This window comes from Colletotrichum chrysophilum (assembly GCF_026319265.1).
Source record: "Colletotrichum chrysophilum strain AFK26 chromosome Unknown scaffold_6, whole genome shotgun sequence".
Lineage (NCBI taxonomy): Eukaryota > Fungi > Ascomycota > Sordariomycetes > Glomerellales > Glomerellaceae > Colletotrichum > Colletotrichum chrysophilum.
Window position 1 is genome coordinate 659457 of NW_026517293.1, and position 23614 is coordinate 683070.

A 23614-nucleotide genomic window follows, 5' to 3' on the forward strand; every position below is an offset into this window, starting at 1 on the left:
GGTCGACACCATGCGGCTAAATTGAGTGGTAACGCGATGTAACATGCAGGACACCTATTGATACTCGATTTGGAAAATCCCTGACTGACATGATCAGCTCCGTGATCATTCAGGGACGATGCGGAGAACATCTCCGAGAGCTGTCTTGGGCACCAGCACTCTGACAAAATTTCGCTGGATTCTCCAACATCATCAACGTCCATCATCAACAACAGCGTTCTTGAACTTTGCCATTTCCTGATGCTCTTCTCGCATTGAGGCGTTCTTTGGGAGCCTAATCACTGATTTAAGACCCCAACCGTCAAGTGCACATTAGGATGCGGTTGGCCTGGTTCGGCACATTGTATGCTGCTGCAATTGCAGTTTGCCGACGCAGCGAAAACGACGATCTCAGGGACTATGTTTGTGATCATTCAGGATACGAGGTCAACCTGTTTTCACACGCTCCTTTAGTCATCTACATCACCAATTTCGTGACGCCTTTTGAGCGAGAGCATCTCAAGAAAATCACGTAAGGACTTTGGCTATCACAGATGGAAACAAAAAAAATGCGCACCGCAAAAACAACGTTGCTAATGATGATTAGAAACGGGACATTCGCTCGCTCGAACGTCGCCTCAAATGGAGGGGATGTGGTTTCATCCCACCGGACCTCGCAATCAACAACCGTTGTGCCTGATGCTGTTACACAATGCATTCTAGAGAGGGCACGACAGTTCCAAGGTCTCCATACGTCAGCTACTCATCTAGAGCCGATTCAGTTGGTCAAGTACGGTCTTGGGGAGCAATACCATTTTCATACGGACTGGTTCCAAGTCGACTCGGGCGAGCACGGCTCCGTGGTGAAGGGAGGCAACCGCGTGAGCAGTTTCTTTACGTACGTGGGTGTCAGCAACGATATTGCTGGCGGAGGAACGAATTTCCCTCGGCTTCAATCGCCGCCGGGGAAAGGCTGGTGTAGATACGTCGACTGCAATGAGCCATGGGATGCGGGCGTCACGTTTCGACCCGTGGAGGGCAATGCCGTGTTTTGGACAAATTTGCTCAGCGATGGCGGGGGTGATGATCGGGTTTTGCATGCAGGCCTGCCCATCGTTCGCGGACAGAAATTGGGAATGAACATCTGGACAAAACAGGGGCCTTTCAATTGAGGATTCGGCAGTCTGTAGATCCGTCAATTCGATGTCAAGTCGAAGTCAACAACCGAGCTCCCGCAAAGGCCCAGGGTTCATTCGATCTCGCTGAGTTTGATGTGCTCTTTATCTGGAACTCGACGTGCTCCGGGCATCTTGGCCCTCCTGTCGGCAACCGAATTCGGCCTGGGCCCACTTACCGCGGCTTCTATCCCGGGAGACTTCCGCACCGATGGCAGTGAGTGGGGCCGGCATCACCGAGGAAAACTTAATAAACAGAGTTCTAAGCAGCTGAATGACTCTCTTCAAGGTGACATCAGCGCCCCGTTCTTCTGCGCGGGCAACGAGTGACTCGTGCGAAAGCCGTAGACTCTCGGTAAACATTCGACTAGTCATCGCAGCGATACAAGCTGTTTCTCTGCAACGAATTGAGACGGACCAGCAGAGCAAGACCAAGTCGAGCGCAATAGAGTCAACAGAGCTTGTAATCCCATCCCTTGGGCAACAAGTTTTCCTAAACACTTATCGCTTGTTACAGCTCGTGTTGATGTGCCTTCCTGGTCGCCTCTAATCCTTAGTCCTCGAGTGTTTTAGTCAGTAAGACCGCTTGCAGCATCACAGAAGCAGTAATGTCCTTGACTGATCTACGTCGCGAGTCTGTGATGAGAAGATATTTGTGATGCCTCCAGCGATAGCATTGTGTTTTTATTGTTTTCGCACGGGAACCTTGCCTATCATGCGCCAGCTTCCTTGAGAGCTGCCTGCCCCTGCTTCACGATAGCATCCGTCTCGTCCGCGCTCAGACCCGGCAGCGGATTCCGCTGGCCTTTGGCGTTGAGAGACCCCGGAGCCTTCTTGTCTTTGAGATCGAGTCCGGTCACGATCTCTGCGGCCTCAGAGTCCGTCAAACCCGTCGTCGGGTTGACCTTATTGTCACCAATTGCCTCCGCGTGCGGCCCGGTGCTGGTCTTGCTTGCCGCCGCACTTCCTGTCTTCGTTTGCCTCGTCACAACCTCCAAGTCCCTCTTCTTCGCGTTCGTATCGTCGGCGGACACGACCTCCGCCTTGAAGCCACGACGGCTCAAATCATCTGCCACTGAGGCGGGTTCGGCGCCAGTGCTTCGGTCGACAAGTTCGGTGGGCTGATGAGCCGCTAGGCCACTTAGAGCAGGCTGTTTGGAAAGATTCGTCAATAGATAATTCTGTAATTGTCACTGAAGACTAATAAGCATACCAGAGCCGATGCACTGCCCGACAAGGCAAGGACCACGATGGAAAATCGCATGTTGTTTCTCTCAACGTCAGATGTGTGTTTGTTGGATGAACCGAATTCTCAAACTTGGCGCGTGCAAAAGAGTGTCGTTTTTGCAGAGAAATGGAATCGAGAAATTCGAAAGATTCAAATTGCAGAAGTGAATGTAGATGTCGACACCGAACTGCTGGTTACCAGGGGTGAAACCTTGGGACAAAGCAAAGAATGAAGCAGAAGCCGGTAGAGGTGGAGGGGTCCAAACACGGTTGGGAACGGGTTCATTGATCTGAACTATATAGTGATTCGCATGCCATCTTAATTCCACGAGCATCAGTTGCATCCGAAGTCGAGCACGAACCAATGCCCGCGTGCATCTGGGCACCAGTATCACCTGTGTGGAGAAGGGGGTTGGAGTCTCAACACGGGACCCCTGTCGCGGATCTGGGTGCATTGGGGCGAAATGTCAGACAGAAAGGCCCAGCTTCGCGGACGAGAGGCAAGGATTATGCCGTATATCCAAAACTATGGCGAATCAACTGGCAGGCTGAGACGGCACAGGGGTCTTGGAACTCTACCCTGCAGAGCTGCTGGAAGGGGGATTTTCCAGAGAAATTCCACTTGCCGTTGGCAACGTGGGCACCCGTCGGACGTTGTCGAGACCTGGGCTCGTAAGTTTGGGTGTCCGCGTTGGGGCTAGATTCGTGTGCAGACTGTTTCGCTGGGTGACATCAAAGCGCTTTCGCGGGCTCCCTCAGGCCCTCCGTCTCCTATTTTTGCACTCTCGGGCTTTCTTTTCGGATCATTCGTAAGGCCATACCTACGAGCTGCAATCTGAAAGCATGCCCCTTTTGTGTGTGGAAGTGGATGAATGAGTGTGCGAGTGTGTGTTCAGGTGCGCCCGTGTCTTGAGCCGTTCAACCCGACCGAACGCTCTCTCTCATCATCCAAACATCGGCCTTCGCTTCGAGACCGAGAGGCCGCGGGCGCACCGACCATTCAGGCCAGCGGACTGGGGCAAATTTGTCATATGAGCGGAATGAAACAGCAAAGCCCGACTCGACATGCTGTGACGAACGAGGCCCGCACTAGCATAACTACAGTTTGTTAATGGATATTCCTTGGGCTGAGCAGCGCATCAACCCAAAGAGTGTGCGTGTGCGCCAAGCTCGCCATAACGACAAGCCTTTTCTTTCTTTCTTCTGCCTCACCATCGTGAGGCTGTGTTTTGCGCGGAATAGGGGTTCGCCAATATCGGCTGCTGAGAATTGACCAGAAGGCAATTGTTAACTCTAAATCTAGCGTCGGCCCCGGATATGACGGAACTAGTGGCGGCATGCTGCGATAGATTGGAATCCGCCCCCATCTCCGGCTCCACTCCGGCCGCCGCCGACGGATGTGACGGCCCGGAGCCGGCTCCAGGCTTACGTGCTCTTCAGACAGGAAATGTGGCTCGGCTTCCCCAGAAAGAATTTCTTAACTCACCCGTCAACTTGGGAGTAATTCTCCGTCGAACGTAGGTAGGAGATTTTGTTGCATCATGTGCGGGGATTGACAGCTAGTGTGCTTTCTTCTTTTCAGCCCTGATCCATTGAATGCTGGCTGCAGACACGGAGTAGTCCAGATTCGATGCAGCCTTAGCTCAAAAAGAAATGTCGCGAGACGAGGGAGACGCTGGGCCTCTGCGACGTCGCCGTCAAATTAGTTCGCAACCGACTCCTGATGGATTTCACCATCTATCCCTTTCCTTATGCGTTGACCATCATCTCTGCCATTTTCTCCGGGTAAGCAGCCGGACGGTCGGCACTGGGCAATATATATCAAACTGGGCACGGCCTATAACATCGTATCTTATCGCCGCAGGGCCCGCCGACTGGTGCCGTTCACAAGACCAGACCGTCCGGGGTCGTATCATTCGCCAATTAGCCAAAGTATTATTGAGCAAGTAGACATGGTCGACCACGTCTGATGCGGCCCGATCTAGCAGTGCAGTGTCGGGCACTTCTCAAGCCTCGAGGTCGACTAAGCCTTTTCTTCGACCTCCTCGTGCACACGAGTCATTATTCGCTCCTACTACCAGTGGTGATTATTCGACCTTCGTCTGATCTGCTGAGGGGCACGGGCAAAGAATGGCTGAACTGATGGACCTCACTCGAGAAACGAACCGCAAGGATCTTGTGTGTGACTTAGCTCACATGAAGGGGGCGGGGGGCGGGGTTTGCGAAAGAGGCAGAATCTCGTAAAATGCGAGAACGCGCACCCTAAACTTCAAAGGCCTACGGCGGACTCTGTGCACGAGTACGAGCCGGAACGTAGCTTGCACCTACCTCCTCGCCTCCTCACGATTTCCAGTCCTTACAAGGCGGAGCGATTCAGCGGCCGAATCAATTTTTGTTTCTGAATATGTCAAGAAGCCAACCATGTCACCGAAGCTTATTTGTCTCGGGATGGAATGCCGAGAGTCTCAGGCCATGAACGCCTTAGATGCCAAGAGGAAGCCAGCTGAATACCACTGCAAGCGGAAGTATGATGATTTTCTTGGACAGCAAGCGATCTTGATACCGTGGAAGCGTCAGTGCTGATGGCAATGAGTGAATGGCGAGGCTAGCAGGCAATGGGACTTTTCTATGGTGTATTATTCAATTTAAATGTACCAAAGCCGCGCAGCCTTTGGAAACTGGAGCGCTGGCATTAGATATAACTGGTTGTCCTACGACTAGATTTGTTTCTTACCTTCATTTTACGTGACATTTCCAATAAAATAGTTTCATCTACTTGTCTCTGTCGTAGCGGCGTAGCTAGATGGCGTAGCGAGATGAGTCGCGAGCTATTTTTATGTCTACCTTTCGCTCCGATCTGCGGCTAAGGAAAAGGTTTGTGGGGTAACGAACGGCGATCACTTTTCGAGTACAATGAGTGAGCACGAAAGAAAGCGGGGCATGATCATCAGCACAAGCGTTGCGGGATGCTGCAACCGATGGCGAGCATCACGGGCGTCTTAAACTCGTATCCGTTTGCGGCACCGACGGCGGTCCAATTCCGCCTAGTGATATTGGCGAAGCAGCTTGAGTTCAAAAATCGCTTAAGTTGTCAAATCATCGTTGACCTGACGTGTAATCTGGTGAAACTTGTTAAGAAAACAGTTTTGTGGCGGCTGATGTGTTCGCCAAAGGGTCAAATGCAGGGACATGATGCGAGACATCAACCCACCCCAAATGCATGGTAGAACACATACGTTCATGGCTAAAGACAACGAAATAATCCAAGTATAAGTTCACATTAACCTGGGATCTTGATACCGAGAATGCCATTTTCTCTATGATATTGTCAACAACTCAGCGCATAACCTCATCTATCGTGCCCACGCTGACTTTTCGCCATGGCTACTCTCAAGAGTACCATCTTCTTGCTCACAACTTTGTAAGATGTAGGATTCCCTTCATCAGATCTTCAACTAACTTTCTCGAGCTTCACTCTCGCACAGGCGTTGGACGGTCTTCCCTGTCCAACTATCACAACCACCGGTTTCATCTGTCCCACATTTCCCGTGAAGGCCTGTGCCCGACTCTCAACCATCTCTAGTCGCTGCGACTGTCCAACTGTTGTTCCAACATCAACAGTTAACTTCCCCTGCGATGGACCACTTCCAACGGACTGCCAACTGACCATACACATCTTCGAAACTGCGAAGCCGGATTGTGGCGGGGTCACGCTTACCGAAGTCATCCCAACCAACCCTCCTCTCCCGACGATCTGCCCTACAGTAACCAAGACAACATCAGTCTGTAGCACCTGTATCCGACCCCTGTGCTTGGGAATGTCAACCATCTACAACTTGTGTGGCTGTCCGACCGCAGTTCCAACCACCACCGTTGGATTCCCCTGCGGTGTGGGATGTCCCGGAGGGTGTGCCGGCACTGAATACATCTACGCGTCAAACACGCCAAGCTGCAGCCCATCGGCATACATCAATTAAATATGTAGGGACACGAATCCACCTGCAATGGGCTTCTGTTATCATCATTTGCTCCCCGCGTGACAGAAAAAAAGGCATCTTCAATTCAAATAGCTTTTCAACATATACATGAAGAATCGTTTTAAACATGTGAAAATTTGCATTTATCGATCATATCTTCCATATATATTTCAAATTGATTCCATCAGAGAATCTTACAAACGCATAATCCTTGACCGTCTACGAATCTTTTGCGGGACAGTCTGCGGCTCAACACTGGTGAGTGTCGGCACAACAGGTTTGATGAGACCGGTGTTCTCGTCGAAGTAAACGCGGTCAATAGTGGTCTCGCGCATGTAGCCGCCACCGCCAGGAATCTGGAAGCGATGGTATGCAATGTACCAATCGTCAGTACCAGGAACGTTGAACATGGAGTTGTGGCCGGTGCCAAGGATGCCCTGGGAGGTATCTTTTTGCAGAATAACACCCTGGTATTGCCAAGGACCAGAGAAGTTTTCAGATGTGGCGTATCCCACACGATAGTTTTCAGATCCCGTGTCGTCAATGGAATAGGTAAGGTGGTAGAGGCCTTGGCGGTAAACGACAAACAAGCCCTCTCTGAAGTCCACCAGCCCCGTCATGGCTTGCAGTGTATCCCAGTTGACCGACACCATGTCATCATTGAGCTCGGCCACAAGAGGACGGCCGTTGCCCCAATAGATATAGTACTTGCCAGAGACAGGGTCCTGGAAAGCAGCTGGGTCGATCGCTTGAGAAGCAGTGATAGCTTCGTTGTTGAGAATCATTGCTTCCGGCTCAGCAGTGAATGGGCCCTCGGGCGAGTCAGCCACAGCAACGCCGATGGTCTTCGTGTTCAAGGCGATATTGTTTCCACTGAAGTAGAAGTAATACTTTCCGTCGCGTTCGGCAATTGTTGGGGCCCAGGCATTGCCATTGGCCCAAGGAACGTTGCCGTTAGCTCCGTCGAGAACGAGGAAGGGGTCTTCGCTTCGGGTCCAGGTGACAAGATCACTCGACTTCCAGACGTAGAACTTGTTCCCACCCCAACCAGGAACACCATCGGTAGTCACGTAGAGATAGTATTCTCCGTTGAATACGGCGATGTTCGGGTCGGCATACAAACCCGGGAGAACAGGACTTCCCATCTCAACCGCCTTGATCTCCCACTTACCCACGACCTCATCGCCTTTGGTCAAGACGTACTTGACCTCGGAAGTAAGGTCGACAGGTGTGCCGGACGCGGGGGAAGAAGTCACTCCTTCCGTAGTCGTGAAAACCGGAGCCAGCTTGGTAAGGTCAGTGCCCGGGTAAACGGGGAATAAGACCTTGTTGTCGGTGGTGTTGATGATGGGGGGGACCTTTTGGGCAGTGCTGTCGGCAAGGGCAACCTCAGTGATGGCACCGACGTTTCCTGAGCGGGAAAGAACTTCAGCTGCGCTCAAAGACCTGTTGAAGATGGCAAATTCCTTAACCTGGCCCTTGAAAGGCTTGTCACTGTCGTAAAGCGACCGGCCAATGTAGTTTGCAGTCGTGACGCCGTTACTAATGTTGCTTGGATTGATGTTGACATCCTCATTTCTCGCAACCTCGTAGCCATTGAGGTAAATAACTGTAGTACGGCCTTGCTGAGTAAAGACCAAATGTAGCCAAGTTCCTGAAGGGAGCTGAGATCCAGAGGAAGACGTCTTCTCACCCGTCCAGTTGCCGGTGGTGATCGATGCCCTGTATGGGCTTCCGGTGGAAAAGAGATAGCCGTTTCCAGAACCAGACACCGTGTTCCCAAGACCGTAGATAAAGTATGGCGTCTGCTGAGAAGCGTCGACGAGAACCTTTGCCTCAATTGCGATGTTTGTGACACCAGCGATGATGTTGTCAGGCAACTTGACATAGTCATCAACGCCGTCGAACGTCAGAGCGCCGTCGGTGATGGTCGCTCCGCCATCGATGACTGCGTTATTGCCATTACCCGAAACATCCTGAACTGTGGTACCGTCAACCGAGGAGAAGTCATAGCGAAGGATTTCTCCATCTGCGCTGACATCTCGACGAGTTGTTGTTGTTCCTGTCAGTGCAGCAAGTTCGCCTGCAGTGACTGGAATAACGGTGCCATGACGCGGGCTTGAAGGGAGATTGTAAGAGCTCGATACAGTCCAATCGGGATTGCCGATGTCAGCAGTCTCCAGGGGAATGTAACCCCGGCCGCCGTATTCATCAACGAAGAGGTAGAACTTCTCGCCGTGCACATCGCCTGGGTTGGACTTGAAAGAGGTCGGTCCCTCGACGGCGCTGGTTCCGGCTTTCTTGCCGATGCAAGAATCGATGATGGTCCATGACTCCAGGGTAGCACGGAGGGATGCTGAGCTTTCTTGGATGATATCGCTGCACCCGGTGCCGCTCGCACCCTCATCCTTGGTGAAACGGTAATAAGTGCCATCGGACTTGATGACAGTCGAGTCGATGCGCGACATACCGGCGTCTTGCCAAACCTGCGTATCGCTGAAGGTGACGAAATCTCGAGTTGTTGCGTAGAGCATGCGGTGGTAGGTGCTACCAGTGCGGTTTACGTCGCTGTCTTCGTACAGAGACGAAGCCCAGAAAACCAAGTATGCCCCAAGATCCTCGTCATAGTAAGCCTCCGGAGCCCAGGTGTTTCCTGCTTCGGGAGGGGAAACCAGGACATGACGCTGGGCAGACCAGTTGATGAGATCATTTGACTCCCAAACTTCGAGGTATCGGCTCCCAATCCTGACGGAGTCGCCCCAGGATGTACCGGAACCAATCGACAAATCAGTCGCGATCAGATAAAAGGTGTCGCCTTCATGTGATCTAATGAGGAACGGATCCCGAAGACCTTTTGTGCCGTAGGATGAAGTCAAGGTGGGTTGGCCGCCGTTCAGCTCCGTCCAGTCCAAGGCATCATTGCCCTGGCTAGCAGCGAAGAAAATATTCTCTCCGGCAGTTGTACTTCCAGTGAAATAAGAGAAGGCGTATCCCTCAAAGGGGTCAAGCACAACGGCTTTGCGGACAGATGCAACAAAATCCTTCTGTTGACTCACGCCGTCATATTCGATCGTGGCGGTGAGAGCGACTTGAGCATCTTCAGTTTGCCTTTTCACAACGCCGTCATCCGAGATGATTGAAGACGCGTTGCTCGCCCATGTAATGTTGATGCCGTTGATGGCAGTTGGCAGGTACAGGTTACCACGAACGTCGTCGACGTTGGTAACAGTAAGGGCCGCGAGAGCTGCCTCAACCTGTGCTGTGGCATCTTGACCCCTCACAATCGCCGCGAAGGCGAGTGCCGAGGAAAGCCAGAGGCGAAAAGATGGCATGGTGTGGAGCGCTCTGTGTATTTCAGAAAGACGCTTAGCACATCACTCAGTATTGAGTAGGCAAATGGACCTTAGTCTCTTTATATACAGTCGTTCGGCCCCGACTTACGCCGTCGCGGGATGTTGATCAACCACATGGCTGGTAAACATCAATATTTCTGCCCGAGAACTCGACCGGCCGTCTTGGGTAGCACCAGGCTGGGGGGGTATGCCCCTCCACGATCCAATGGATGATCATTTCCTCTTGTCGAGACGCAAGCTTCAAGCCAGGAACATGTCATTCGCAAGTGGCCATCAGGGACCAAGCGCATCAGTAGAGGTAAAGCGTCGTGGTAACCGTTACACCGAGAGCGAACGGGAGCTTGCCGTGTCATTCAAGCTACCCCGAACACCCCTGATTCTCCGCACTTTGCTACCCCACAGTCTCCAAGGACCGCTCGTGATGACGAGCATCCCGGCTGTTGAGACCTGGACTGCGGGGAAGTCGCAGCCGGTTGACAGGCTAGGAGGTACGCGCCCGAGTCAGACAACGAACAACAGAGGCCATCTGCAACCCAATATCATCGAGCTTTAGGGCATTGGCTCTTGTCATTCATGGACAGTCTGCGATAATGTTCGATTCTTCATGATACATCGTCGCAACGAGGCGTGGAGATACGAGCGGCTCGGTATATTCGGCGTTACGTCGTGCAAGAACCGATGCGAAGCTTGGCTACAGATCTGGCATGATCGCAATGTTGAAATTGGCCAAGCTAGTGTCGCGTTCGATGCGGAGACTGTCAACGGTGTGGCCTACCTCTGCTCACGTGTAGCCATGGGTTGGGCAATAAAGCGATAGTGCGTCGTATTTTACCGGCGGGATGTCTGGTACTGGAAGTTGAAAGTGGGTTGTTATTATTGGATGATTTTGCGCCGGTTCATTCGTGACATCGCAGAAATGATGTGCCGAGGCAAACTCAGTACGCGCTCGAATCAAGTCGCGCGAAACCTCACCGTCAGGAGGCTGCTGCCCCGCAAGTCGTCCGAACCCGATTTCAACCTCGCTGAACCTTGTTTTCACCCTAGCCATTTCTTTGGGTGATGGGTGTGTCTGTTTCCTCACATGTGAAAAGATTGTCATCATGTAAACATCCAATGGAGCTTGCTCCTCGACGTGCTTCGCTGATATTGCCGCACAGCCAGTGTCATTCATGCGTAGGTCTTAAATCGGACCTCGTTGTAGCTATTGGAATTTGGAACGGAAAAGAGAATACAGATGGTGCATCAGAGGCTTCGCCCATAGTGCTCCATGACAGCGTTCCTCCCAGCAACAGAGTGCCTGCTGCTTGCAATTCCATAAATTTCAACTTTTTGTTTAAGTAACCTATCCAAAATTATGTATGCGACTGGCCTCTAAGCCATTTCCTATTATTGCAACGGAATTGTGTTTGCCATAGTATAAGGTGCCCGATTCGCGTCTCGAGTCCTACCCACATATTCATGAGATAATGAGATGATTCTGTCTATAAGTAATCACTAAGGTTGGAGCTGAGTCCTGGCGGACATGGGAAGCTACATTGAGGGGGTGGGCTGTATTCCGATCACCCAATCGACTGCTCCAATACGTAGAAGGCCTCATGTTATAACGGTCGGTGCGAATCAGGGGGACAAGGGTTGACACGTAGTTGAGTCCTCATAATCTAAGACTGGTGGTTAGAAAACCACACGCTATATCACCCTTTGTTCTGTCTGGGGGTTGATGCGCATGGTGTTTTTATCTTTCGATTTTTAGAGCAAAGATCAGTCTTCAATATGCAGATAAGTGCAGTCTTCGAAATTCGGTATTTACATTATATTTTGTGAAAAATTAAACATCCGCAGACAGGACCCGATTAATCACATCCACCACCACCACCACCATCCCACCCACCAGAATCACAGCCGCCGCCCCCAGTATCGCAACCACCTCCAAATCCACCGTCATCACCGCCACTAAACATGTTGCCAAAGTTGTAAGGACCGTGGTGTGGGATTCCAGTGATAGAGGCAAGTATAGCTGCGTTGATGGCGTCAGAATGGTAGTTGGAGCCACTGTCGGAGTATCTTGTGGGTGACACTGTCCTCGTCCTTATCTTCGCCTTCTCTTTCTTCCTTCGATTGTCGAGTTCAGAATTGCTTCGCTCAGAGTTATTCTTCTCTTCGCTCTCGTTGTCGTTGTTGTGGTCGTTCGGTACTATGCTTTTGAACTTGGACTTGGTGAATATATTTCTGCGACGAACTCTTCTCTCGGTGTTGACTTGCTGCACTTGCGAAGTTTGCTCGTCGCTCTCAAGAGTTTTGGTTAAGTCCGAATCGCTTTTACTTTGCTTCTCGACTTGACTTCCGGCAGCCAACATGTCATTTTCTCCATCGGGGTTGATGCTCGGTCTCTTAGTGTTGCAAGTGAGCTTTGCCTTGAGGCGACTGAAAAGCGTTGAAGCGCGGCTTTGGGACGGTCTCGATTCTTCGTTGCGCATCATTGCAGCAGTATCAACTCGTTTACGTGTTTCGCGACTCAGTGGGATTTGTGAAGTCGGGCATGGGAAAATTCCGATGACGAAGAGAAAGCTTTCACTTTTAAAAACCATGTCAGTCTGTGTTATTAATATCCTGATTTCGGGGAGACCGTGATATCTCCGGTGGATTTCGCGCCCTCAAGGTAGATGCGGTTGGTCATTGCGTCGACATGTAAGAAAGCAAAATCTGAGCCATACATGTCAATATTTGTCACTGCCATTGAGTGACGGCATTTTCCAACGTTGAAACTGGGCTTTTATGAATGGAAAGTGGCTTCTCACGTGGACGTTACTAAGTAGCACATGACCTCGAAGTTCGGATTCATACTGTGTGTGAACCGACCGGCGGCATGCGAAAATCCACCCAATGGTTTTCAAACTCTATCTGTACTGAGCCGCATCAATACTTCTGATGGGCATGAGATTATTTTTTCGCTGCAAATCAAGATGGATAAAGACGATCATCATCATTCTTGGGAAAAGGCTATATACGTCACTGATCGCCGGGTGAGGGCGATTGTCTTGAGATCTGTATGTACAAGAAACAAAGTGCTCACAGGACAGTCTGCAATATGAAAGGAAGGAGGCAAGGCCGTGTTCCCACTTCTTTCCCAGGAAGGAAGGGCCGGGTTTGGTTTTGCTGATGGGAAGGGGCGTATGATGTTGAACAGCACCACCAACTGTTAGCCAGAGCAAACACCCGACTTGGTGGGCTCGCAGCCACCGGCACAGCCGTTGTACATCTGACACTTGACCTTTGCGTCCGTGCAGACGTTCTTGAGGGTGGCGGTGTCGCCGTAGTTCGAGTTGATACCTGCCAACTCGCCACCGTTGTACGCGGTGGTTCCCCTGCTAGTTGTTAGACTTTTTATGATCTTTCCAAGGGATAATGGGGAGTTTCACTCGATATAAACGTTTCTTTTACACTGACTGCTGCACTGTTCATTCAAAGATATATCGTGAGTTCGTGTTGTGGTGTTGATCGGATCCATGGTGTTGACTTACGTTTCCGCAAGAGCGGTACAACTTGCCATATGTGTTGGCGTAGAAGTTGATGATCTACCATATATTTTAGCGCCAAAAGAAAGGTCATAAGAGTCCCCAAGAACTTACGTTCACAGTTCCACAGCCGTTGTGTTGGACAATCTTGTCGGATGCCTTGTAGGCGCCACCACCGATGATCCAGGTTTCTTCACCTGCCTTATCATTTTTCTGCATTGGGTGTTAGAGGTCGCTTCATTCTTATCAAATAAATAAAACGTGTGAGTGGTACTTACGATAGTGATGGCGTCTTCGCAGACGTCCTCGAACCAGACGAACTCGAGAGTGCAGGGTCCGTCACAGTGCACACCTTCAGCCTGGTTCTTCCCAATGATGACGTTCTTCAACTTTGCACCTTTGCGGAGCAGAAATACGGCGTCGGCGTCACCTGAAGACATCTGTGAGACACGCTATTTGTGGCTGTACGGGGACTTTCTCACCTCCTTCGGCCTGTTCGTTGCAGGCACCCGAGCCACGGTCATACTTAGCCCAGCCACCATCAAATGTGGCACCAGCTGCCACCTCGATGACTTTGCTGTTGGTCTTGGTGCTAGTAGGAGTGGGAAGACCACCCTCGTAGCCGAGACAAGCCAGAGTGGACGGCAAAGCCGCCAGCAGAGCCACGACACCTGCCTTTGAGAAGTACATGATTGCTCTTGTATGTCTTTGAAGTTTGATGCAGAAGGCAGGTCGAATTGAAAGCAAAGTCCGTGGTGATGAGTTACGACCCAACAGAAGCGAATCTTATGGAGCCGTTATATAGATGAGCGCAGCAGACTTGATCGCTAAACAGTTTCCGACCATGAAACCAAGCTGATGTTTCGTGCGTCGATCATTGGTGGACTAAACTTGAAGGAACGCAGCTGTGAGAAACTCGTGAGAAATGGTTTGCAGTTTTCCGGATCCTACGCTGGTGAACAATAATCAAAATGATGGACAGGCGGCCCAATGAGATGAATTTTTTTACTCAATGAACTGCCGTGATTTGGTAGGTAAGCTGGTTGGAAAGATAAAGATGCCAAAGGGATGGCCATGAAAGAGGCAGGCGTTGGGCAACGATCCTACTCTGAGGCCTAGTCACCGCCAACTGAACTTGTTTTGTTTTCTGTCCCTGCATTGGAAGTAAGATGCCAAGATCTAATCGGAAATCAACCATGGCAGTTGGAACGAGGTCACATTATCTGATTGATAGTGCCAAGAACGACCATGTGGACGGAGAAATTCTCCAACAATGGGCGCCCCGGTCCGGGTCCCGGCCCCGCAGGTTTCCCCCAGTAATATTTCCCAGGAGTTGTCCGTCCCGCCACCGAAACTGGGGCCGTATCGCGGACTGCCACCACAAGCTGCCGGGGTGCTGTCAACCCCGCCATTCAAGCAATTTTAAGCACATTCAAGCACCAGTCGATCATGAGATAGTCGGAAATAAGCAGGGATGTATTCGCGTGGACTGCCTTAATTGTCGAGTGGCGCCCGAACACATGCATCCACTGCACCCAGCATGATGCAGTATCATCTGCAAGGGCTGAGTCGTGGCTCTCGTTCCCATACCTACGTACAGGACCGGGTTCCCAAATTCCGCAGTACGTCTCGCGCAGATTTCCAGCGGTTAACGCGATAGCGTTGGTTAGAACTTCTGCGTTTGAACTTCGTCGTGGCAGATCGCCGTCCCATCTTTGTGGTGATCGACGTGCCTGCTAAAATTGAAGTTCTCTTTGCTTCTTACAAAGTTCAGAACACTACACACATACGGGAGAGCGATAATTATACCATTTCGTACAAAGATTGGAGTAACGACAGTCGCAGAAAGCCAGTAGCCTTTGGGTTTTGAGGGCATCCTTCACTCATGGTCAAGTAATCTATACATGGCCCAACGTTGATTAACAAGTTGAATTCCAGATTCTGAAAGCCAAGACGATGTACTGCAGCCCATCTTGGGGGCCATTTGAAGGTGATTGGTCGTCTCACGGTTCACATAGAATACATCATCCATCGAACAGCGATATGTTACGCAGGTATGGTGTTTGAGTCAATTTAAAAGCACAACCCGACTAAGTGGGAGCCTACAAGCATACCATGAATTCGCCGGATAGCCTTTTGGCATTCATAGTCAGTCTGAGAAAACGCTGCGCCAGAGATAGGCCACGAAGTATGCAACGCAGTTTTACTATAAAAGAACCTCGCAACTCATATACAACGTGAATCAACATGTACAATGATTATGTGCTCAGAAAGTCAAGAGCACGCCCGCAGATTAGCTCGAAACTTTCGATCCTCTTGAGGTACGGTTTCAATTCATCCATGAATCAGGTCCAACGCCTACCACACAAGATGGCCAAGAGCGACGAGGAGGTAAGAGTTGCATTAATTCCAAGACAACGTCGCATTCCTCACGTCTCACTTCTGACAGTGAAGCACACCCAGCTTTCACATGTTGGTTGCTAGTCTCAAGGGAAACCTGTTGCGCCTACAAGCTGGCTCCTTAGGGGGCTCCGTAATACAATATTCCAACGAATAATTTGAAATTTAATTTGCATGAATTCAAAGAAAATTTCGGTAAAATCCAGTGATATTGCTAGCTACCGGTATGTCTTGGTGGTGCCAAAGCCCCCTCTCGCCTAATTGACCTTAGGCTTCTCGTTCGCCACCTTGTACAGCCTCTCAATCTCTGTCCTTGCTCCACCCCACCTCTTCCTCTTGCCGTCAAAAACACGGTAGATGTGAGGGCTGTAGACGCCGCCCATGAGAACGCTGCAGAATCGGGGCTCCTGGAACCAGAACTTCCACCCCTTCCAGCCCCAACCCAGGTACTCATTCACGCCTGTGCCGGCCGTCTGGTCAGCCCAGTCCGCCCACTGGTACGGGTTGACCGTCTGCGGCAGGACGCTGCCCTCTTGAGCCAGTTCTACGATCCAGGCGTGGTGCTTATCGACCGCTTGCTCCATCTCCTCCTGAGGGGGCAGGGCCGACCTGCCCTTCCACACCTGCGTCACCGCCATCGAAGATAGGTCATTTATCTGGAACTGGCCCATAGTGAGCGCCACAGCACCCTGGAAGGCCAGAGAATGTGGATGGCTCAGCGAAAAGACGCCTTGATACAGCCTCGGCAGCGGCTTGCCCCTCGAACCTCTGGCGGCGGCCCAATCTGGCGTGGTCTCGCGCGTCGGGTCATACTTGGGGTCCAGAAGACTAAAGTCGGACATGTAGCCAGTGCAGTAGATGATCGTGTCTACCTTGATGACTTTGCCGTCGGTGAGCTCGACCTTGTTGGGCCCAACGACCCCGCTGACGCCTTCAACGGACAGGACGGCGCCGCTCTCTAGGGAATCGATAAGATTGTCCGTGATGAGGGGTAGGTACTTTTTGAGGGAGGGCGCGGGGGACAGCTTCCATTCGGGCCGGATGTTGAAAGCCTCGTCCTGGAGTCTCTTGCCGAAGTTATTGAAAAGCTTCTCGACTAGACTGGGAAAGAAGCGCTCGAAGACGCGCTGCCAGGTGACGTAACGGACGTTGATGGTATGATCGACGGGTTTGCCCTCTTTTACGCGGGGCAACTCCACGATGTCAGACTAGACTAATTGGGGTGTGGACCGAGGGGCAACTTACAACTAGGCATCCATGTCTATGTGATAGATAGATGCTGTTGGCGTGTCCGGCGAGAGATGCCGCTGTGTCTGCCCCGCTGTTGCCCAGGCCGATGATCAAGACATCCCTACCCTTGAATCCCTCGGGGCTCAAAGAGACTTCAGTACGGGCAACTCCAAGCTTGGAAATGGGTCGTCGGCATCACAAACTTACCTTTTGAACGACTTAGCGTGAAGCTGTTCGCCGTGGAATAGTTCAATTCCCTTAATGTCAGGATATTTTGGCGTATGATTCTGACCCGTCGCCATGATTACTCTGTCAAACATCTCGTGGGGGGGCCCATCTATCTCAATCACCCATTTGTTGGCGCTTTCATCATGGTACACACGAGTGATGCTTGTGCTGAGGCGCATCGAAGGGCGCAGGTTGAAGTGCTCCACGTAGCTGGCAAGGTACCTCTGCATATCGCCGGCGGAGCAAAGGCTTGGAACTTCTACCGTCACTGAGTCTAGGCCACGGATAATTATGGAAAGACTTATGTCTTCTCACCTGCTGGGAAGGGAAAGTCTGTGAAGCATCCCTGGTGCAAATCGTCAGCATGATCATTTGGTCACGTGGGCAGGTAGCAGACTCGCCCTTTCTTTTGATATGTTTACGACGGTTGCTTTCGCGCGTAATCAATATCATTTCGGTCAAAGAAAGAGCAGTTTATGTTACTTGGGAGCGCAGAGACCCGGTCTTCTGGCGTATACGTCCAGAGCCCCCCCGGATAAGGGATGCGGTCAAACCCCGTCGCCTCGAACCCCTCTTCTAGGCAGTTCTTGAGGGCGACGATACCAAGCGCCCCTGTGTTTGTCAGCATGCTCCAGGACCTAAGGGCATCCTGTGCCTTTCAACAAAAAACTCACCTAGGCCGACTATCGCAACCTTGTTACCTTCGGTCATGGTGATACAGTCCCAGAAGTCTTCACTGTAACAGTTGTCAATGTAACAAAACGAGAAGGGAAGGAGTCAGAGACCGACGACGAGTTTTATCTACGTAAGGTAGCAACGGGTTGACGAAACGCGGGCATCAAAAGAACGGGATGCTCGTCTAACCCAAGCTTCGGGATCGCCGTTGCATTATCTTACTGTGTCACACAGGGAAGGCCACTAAAGCAGACTAACACAGGGATCGTCAAATCAGGGAGTCCGTAAGCGGCAATCCTACTGATAGGATGCAAATCCATAAGTTTCGATTGATGTGGGCCTTCTGTTGATGAGCCGTTAGTGGCCACGTCAGAATCCTTTTTGAATTGGCTGGGCAGTAATGAGCTTCGAGATTAAAGTAAATAGCCGCTATCCACGTAGATTGGTACATTTTATAGCCTACCTAGAAAGGACCGGTGGCAATACAGGTAGAGTTTCCTTTTGTAGCTGACGCGCTGAGACGCTGGGATGACTAGGAAAAGCTGCGTGGATTATCAGGCGCGCGGATTGGCCAGGTTCGTCATGTTGTCACATGTGTCAGCTCATGTGACATCTAACAACCCATGGATGATCGACCGAATGTCGTGTTCCCAGAGTATTAGCCCACTTAAGCATCAAATAAGTGAATTGCATACCCCATAGAAAGCATTTCGGCCTTCGTCGTCCGCCTCCTGGACGTTTCCGGTGCTGATCACATATCAACAGGAGCAGAAGTCTGACGACGATGTCATGACCTCAATCTTCTGAAAACTTGTGCGTGCTCCTATCAGCGTTGACAATGGGACATGAACCGGAATAATGACGGAAAATCATTAGTAAGGGCATTTATTTTTCCACTTACTTCCCCAGGCGCTTACTCTGGCAACCATTCTCTATTTAAAATTCAATCACGCCTTGAAGGCTACCAAACAACGCAATGACGGATTAGCTGAGACTTTGGCGGCAGAGTTGTTGATGTAGCACCGTCTTGACGTGTTCCATCTGGCTGTCATGCATCTAACCCTAGCTGAGAGCACTACCAACTTCGTCGCGCATGCCCAAGGGTCTGCCAATCTCGACAACGAGATTCGTCAGTAGCCCTTTCTCACGGATAACATTGGATCATCAGTTACCGCCAGGATGAGAGATGAGAGCTCGCTTTGATCGAAGTGCGCCGTGACAAGGTTGCTCGCCGACGCGAGGTTGACGAATATCTGTGAACACCCCCAACCTAGAAACGAACTCTCGCCTTGACAAGGCGACTTGGCATATTAAGCCATAATGAACGTCTGCATCAATGCCAATTCCGAGATATAGAACGACCAGATCGAGGCCATGATCGACCGTCCTGGCGTCATGAGATTGAGTGACAACGATGGCGAAGACAGCATCGTGAACATTTAACCCCGAGTGCAACCATCGAAGACGTCGAAGACGACACCAGAACGGCAAGCATGATAATTACGCGGTAGCTAATCCTGGTCTTATACTTGCGCCCACGCCCAAGCAAACATACAGCTAGGAAGTCCCTGAGAGTATGCGTGCCTGCTTCCAGCTAGGGCGTGCCAGAGAGTGTTGCCAACTCGCAAGTCTCTGACGCCAATATGGGCCGATCGAAGTACATTGCACTATGTAGCCATGGCGGACTTCTACCACACCATTGGCATTAGTTCCTCTCAGTGGCTGGAGCCGTAAGGTAGTTCAGTGTTTGAATCTTTCTGCTAACACCCCAGCCTTTTCCTGACGGGCTCTACTCTACTTCCAATACTCTTTCACTTTACTTCTTTTGCAACTCTTTTCTCTTCTGCATTCTTTATTCAATGCTTGACACTCATCGTCCGGCACATTTCTCATATCCGCCTCCACTATTTGCGGTACAAGGCCAAAACAGACACAGTTTAGGGGAGAATAAGAATGGCATATGGTCATAAGCATGAAATACACGGGCGCAGGCGGTTCCTTACTTTCGGATTTGGACAGACAGGAGGACGTTTCGAGGGATATCTCATTTCAGTGTGCCAAGTTGAGATCATGGCTAGGGCAGTGGCATTTGTTAGGCCAGCCATAATTGCATGGAACTATCACAGCATTTCAGCTCTACAACAACAAATTCAGCATCTTTCTCAGAATGCTGATCCTCCACTCCTTCATCGGCGTCTGTCCTCGAAGCGTTCTTCGTCTTCGCGGCAGCATCCTTAGCCACCATGTTTTGCGATAAAGCCGTCAGACCCTTAGTGGCTTCTTTGCCAAACGCGTCGCGGAGCAGCTTCAGCATCCATACGTTGCGGACTCGATTTCGAAGCCTGGGCGGAAATGTTTCCCGTATGCGCACGTATTCGGCCATGACCTGGCCCTGCTCTTCTTCGGTGATTCGTCACACTCCGACAGGGTTTGCTGGCATGGCTGAGGTCATTTCCCACATCTGCGACAAGGTGATGCCTTTTCCAGTAACTTCGTCGTCGTCGTCCTCCTCCTCCTCCTGCCTCGGTTTCTCGGTTGAGTTGACTGTGCGTGTTCTGTTGGCCCCATCATTCGTCTGCTGGAAGGCATACTGGGAGAGATCTGTGGTGGTTGTGGTGGTGTTGTGGCCAGCGTTGGCTAACTCAGCGACAATGCAAGTGCATTTGTCCTCATTTGGTTCTAAGGACTCCTTCGAATCGCTTCGTTGAGTGTTAAGCTTCTTGTTGGATTTGGCAGCAGCGGGGGGTTTGGCAAGACGAGGCTTCTTGCCTTTGATGGGCTTGACATCGTCGGCAACGCGGCGGCGCTTTTTGCCTGCGTTTCCCATGGCAGCGATGTTGTTGCTAGAAACTTGGCTGGGATCCTATCTCTGGTTAGCTGATCTTTTTTTCTTGTTTTTCTTTTTTTCTTCTTTTTCTTCTTTTTCTCTTCTTTTTTGAAGTCCGTCTTTGTTCTTACCTGCTTTGTGTATCGCTAGACTAACAGGAAGATCGGCTCCGCGATCTTAGTAACACGGCTCTGTCTGGTGGAATATCTTGGATAGGCTGCTCAGTTGCGACGTCCACGTTTTATCTAGAAAGAAAGATTGCGAGAGGTCGAGGAAGAAGAGGATGTTTTTTATAGTCGATACGAGTGAGGTAAAATCCAGAACGTGGAGATCGCCTCGACGCGCGCGGCAGGTGCGCACCACGACCAGTTGGAAAGGCAGGATCTCCAAATCATTCTGAAGAAGAAGCAGCACCCTTTAGCAGGTACCAGTCATCTCAAATCGTTATTCAGCTCTTCTCCTCAATCCCTTCTTTAATCTAGGAGATCAAGGCTTTGGGTGTTTTGGAGGGCAGCCGTGAATCTCAGCCTCCTCAACGATCCTTTCCTTCATTTCTCATTAGTTGCTTGTTAGAAGCGAATGTAGAATGATTACTGCAAACTGGAAGAGATGATAGCATTTAGTTATTGACATGCATTGCGGCTCCCTACCAGACTTGTGTTACGTAGGCCAAGACTGGGCACTCACAACAAGCCCACGCCTGGCGTTTGGAGAATTATTTGACAAGAAGTGTAATTCATCAGACAAGACCATTCAACATCACCCACCTTGAATGGTCTGTTGCATGTGACTGGATCTGGAAGTGAAGTCGCACTGTCAACGCTCCATATGCACACTCAATTCACCAAGGGCCAGATGCGTTTGCCAAAGTCAATGCTTCAAAGCCAACTTCAACGTCGGAAGCCATGGCATAAGATTTTCTCCTGCTTATAATCGCCATGAGTTTTCTTTTCACATTGGATGGCATCATGGCGCACTTCCATTCTCCGAGCTGCCATGCCACCAATGATGCGATCTGCATCTCAGGGTGAACGATTTTGGAGACCAAGACTTATGTGGTCTTTTATGATCGGAGTTGAGAGAAGGGACCCTGGCTCTGTCTTGGCAGTGACAGCTGACGTTGAAGTTTCCATGCTATTGGTAAGGCCATGTGCGATTCAGTCTCGAACAACTTGAAACAGGGGCCTGAAGTTTACTACCGCGCCAACAGCGGCCAGAACCTCATGTCACGCTGGCTTCCCGTTTCCCAACCTGTCAGACTCGGTTTGAACGGCATTGTCGTAAGGGAGTTTGGGCCACCTAGTGTCACCAACCGCGACTGCCTGCTGGTCGTTAATACAGCTGTCTAAGCCAGTTTCGGTCATGCCCGCACGATTGCATTCGATTACTACAGATAGCTATGCCGACTTCAGCCACAGAGGCTGCCATCGAATCTATTTGGAACAGATGACTGTGCCTCATATAGTGGGGGCCGCGTCACTTACAACACCATAGTGCTCTCAGGAATAGCAACCGTCTGCCTTACACTGATTAGAAGACCGTATGGCTGCGGCAAGTGGGCTAGTATTGAAACGCAAGGGCGGTTATGCCCGAAAACAAAGACTGTAATCTCGCTGTGCTGCTGAGATTTGCAAGTTCCACGCCATTTGCACACGATGCACACGACACTTGCTCCTCTAGCGCCACCATTGATTCTCTCGTGGGAACTTGTCCAACTTGCTTTGTGATGTTCTCGTGAGACACAGCCCCGAGGCGATAGCAGCGACAAATGGCTGTTGAAGAGGATCACGGTTCGATCATATCAGCCGAGAGTCAGCCTCAATACCCGCCTCCGGTGTCCGTGGAAAAAAGAAAATCAGACCCCTCTTGGGACGATGTGCCACAGACCGCAAGAACCTCGGGGTTCTCGTGGTTCAGATTAAGTGCAAATGGGCCTCCAGGGCCCGTCGACGAGCTGAGCCTTTACATGGGCGCTGCATTCAGCAGCATACCCGACGATGACGAATCACAACGATCGCCGTATTTTTCGACATGGGCGAGCGATGCCTCTAGCGTGAAGGGGGGAGAGAAGAGAAACTCGGCGTCACAAAAGTTCGTAGTGGACTGGAACAAGCCGTACGATCCGGAGAATCCGATGAACTGGGCTATGGCGTCGAGGTGGATTCAGATTGTGCTTGTGAGTATCTTGACGCTACAAGCGTGAGTATTGCATCCGACTATGTTCTTTGGAAATATCTTATCCTGACCACATCCCAGAGCGATCGCGTCGTCGATGCCCGCCCCTGCCGTCCGAGAGATTTTGAAGGACTTCAATGCGCCTGATGGTGTGCTATCATCGCTCGTTGTATCAATATTCAATCTGGGCTTCGTGTTCGGTCCCGTGTAAGTGTATTCCACAAGTGCACGAACACCGGTTCCGCGGCATCTGCTAACGACGCATAGACTAGCAGCGCCCATGTCGGAGCTCTACGGACGATATCCAGCGTACAGCATCTCGAACGTGCTCTTTCTCGCCTGCAATGCCGCTTGTGCCGTCTCGCCAAATCTCGGGGTTCTGCTGGTATTCCGCTTCTTGAGCGGATGCGCCGGTGCAGCCCCGCTGTCCATCGGGGGTGGCACGATCGCGGACGTCGCACCTCCAGCGCTGAGGGGCAGAGCGGTGTCGGTATACTCTCTCGCGCCGCTCCTCGGACCAGTCCTGGGGCCTGCGGCGGGCGGCTTCTTGGCAGAGTATGTTGGCTGGAGATGGATCTTTTGGGCGCTGTGCATCATGGTAGGTTGGCGCGAGCTGTCTGTACAACAGGCAAAAGACAACGTCACTGACAAAGGCTTCGTGCCACAGGCCGGCGCTCTTGGACTCGCGATGCTTCTGATTCTTAGGGAAACTTCTGCAAAAGCTCTGCTCGAGAAACGAGCGCAAAAGACGAGAAAGCGTACGGGAAATCCCAGATACATTTCGGTTCTAGACGACGGCGTCTCACCCAAAGAGGCCTTCTCTCGGGCCATCAAACGACCGCTGAGGCTCTTGATA

At 51.1% G+C, this 23614-nt stretch overlaps 5 protein-coding genes across 5 annotated transcripts; all 5 read right to left on the bottom strand.

Moving 5' to 3' along the window:
* Nucleotides 1-1867: 1867 nt before the first annotated feature.
* Nucleotides 1868-2418, bottom strand: COL26b_001504 (uncharacterized protein; the record flags this gene model as incomplete). Its single annotated transcript, XM_053174452.1, has 2 exons — nucleotides 1868-2305; nucleotides 2368-2418. 2 exons carry the CDS (start codon nucleotides 2416-2418, stop codon nucleotides 1868-1870), a joined length of 489 nt encoding a protein of 162 aa, XP_053041762.1.
* Nucleotides 2419-6552: 4134 nt separating this feature from the next.
* COL26b_001505 (uncharacterized protein) lies at nucleotides 6553-9690 on the bottom strand (the record flags this gene model as incomplete). The annotated part of the gene is made up of 2 exons (XM_053174453.1): nucleotides 6553-7967; nucleotides 8052-9690. The coding sequence occupies 2 exons, from the start codon at nucleotides 9688-9690 to the stop codon at nucleotides 6553-6555; spliced, it is 3054 nt and encodes a 1017-aa protein (XP_053041763.1).
* A 3217-nt stretch (nucleotides 9691-12907) lies between these two features.
* COL26b_001506 (uncharacterized protein) lies at nucleotides 12908-13913 on the bottom strand (the record flags this gene model as incomplete). The annotated part of the gene is made up of 5 exons (XM_053174454.1): nucleotides 12908-13073; nucleotides 13249-13283; nucleotides 13338-13436; nucleotides 13502-13653; nucleotides 13706-13913. 5 exons carry the CDS (start codon nucleotides 13911-13913, stop codon nucleotides 12908-12910), a joined length of 660 nt encoding a protein of 219 aa, XP_053041764.1.
* A 1967-nt stretch (nucleotides 13914-15880) lies between these two features.
* COL26b_001507 (uncharacterized protein) lies at nucleotides 15881-17155 on the bottom strand (the record flags this gene model as incomplete). The annotated part of the gene is made up of 3 exons (XM_053174455.1): nucleotides 15881-16831; nucleotides 16869-16884; nucleotides 17061-17155. The coding sequence occupies 3 exons, from the start codon at nucleotides 17153-17155 to the stop codon at nucleotides 15881-15883; spliced, it is 1062 nt and encodes a 353-aa protein (XP_053041765.1).
* A 3014-nt stretch (nucleotides 17156-20169) lies between these two features.
* On the bottom strand, nucleotides 20170-20583 carry COL26b_001508 (uncharacterized protein; the record flags this gene model as incomplete). Its single annotated transcript, XM_053174456.1, has 1 exon — nucleotides 20170-20583. The coding sequence occupies one exon, from the start codon at nucleotides 20581-20583 to the stop codon at nucleotides 20170-20172; it is 414 nt and encodes a 137-aa protein (XP_053041766.1).
* Between the last annotated feature and the right edge of the window lie 3031 nt (nucleotides 20584-23614).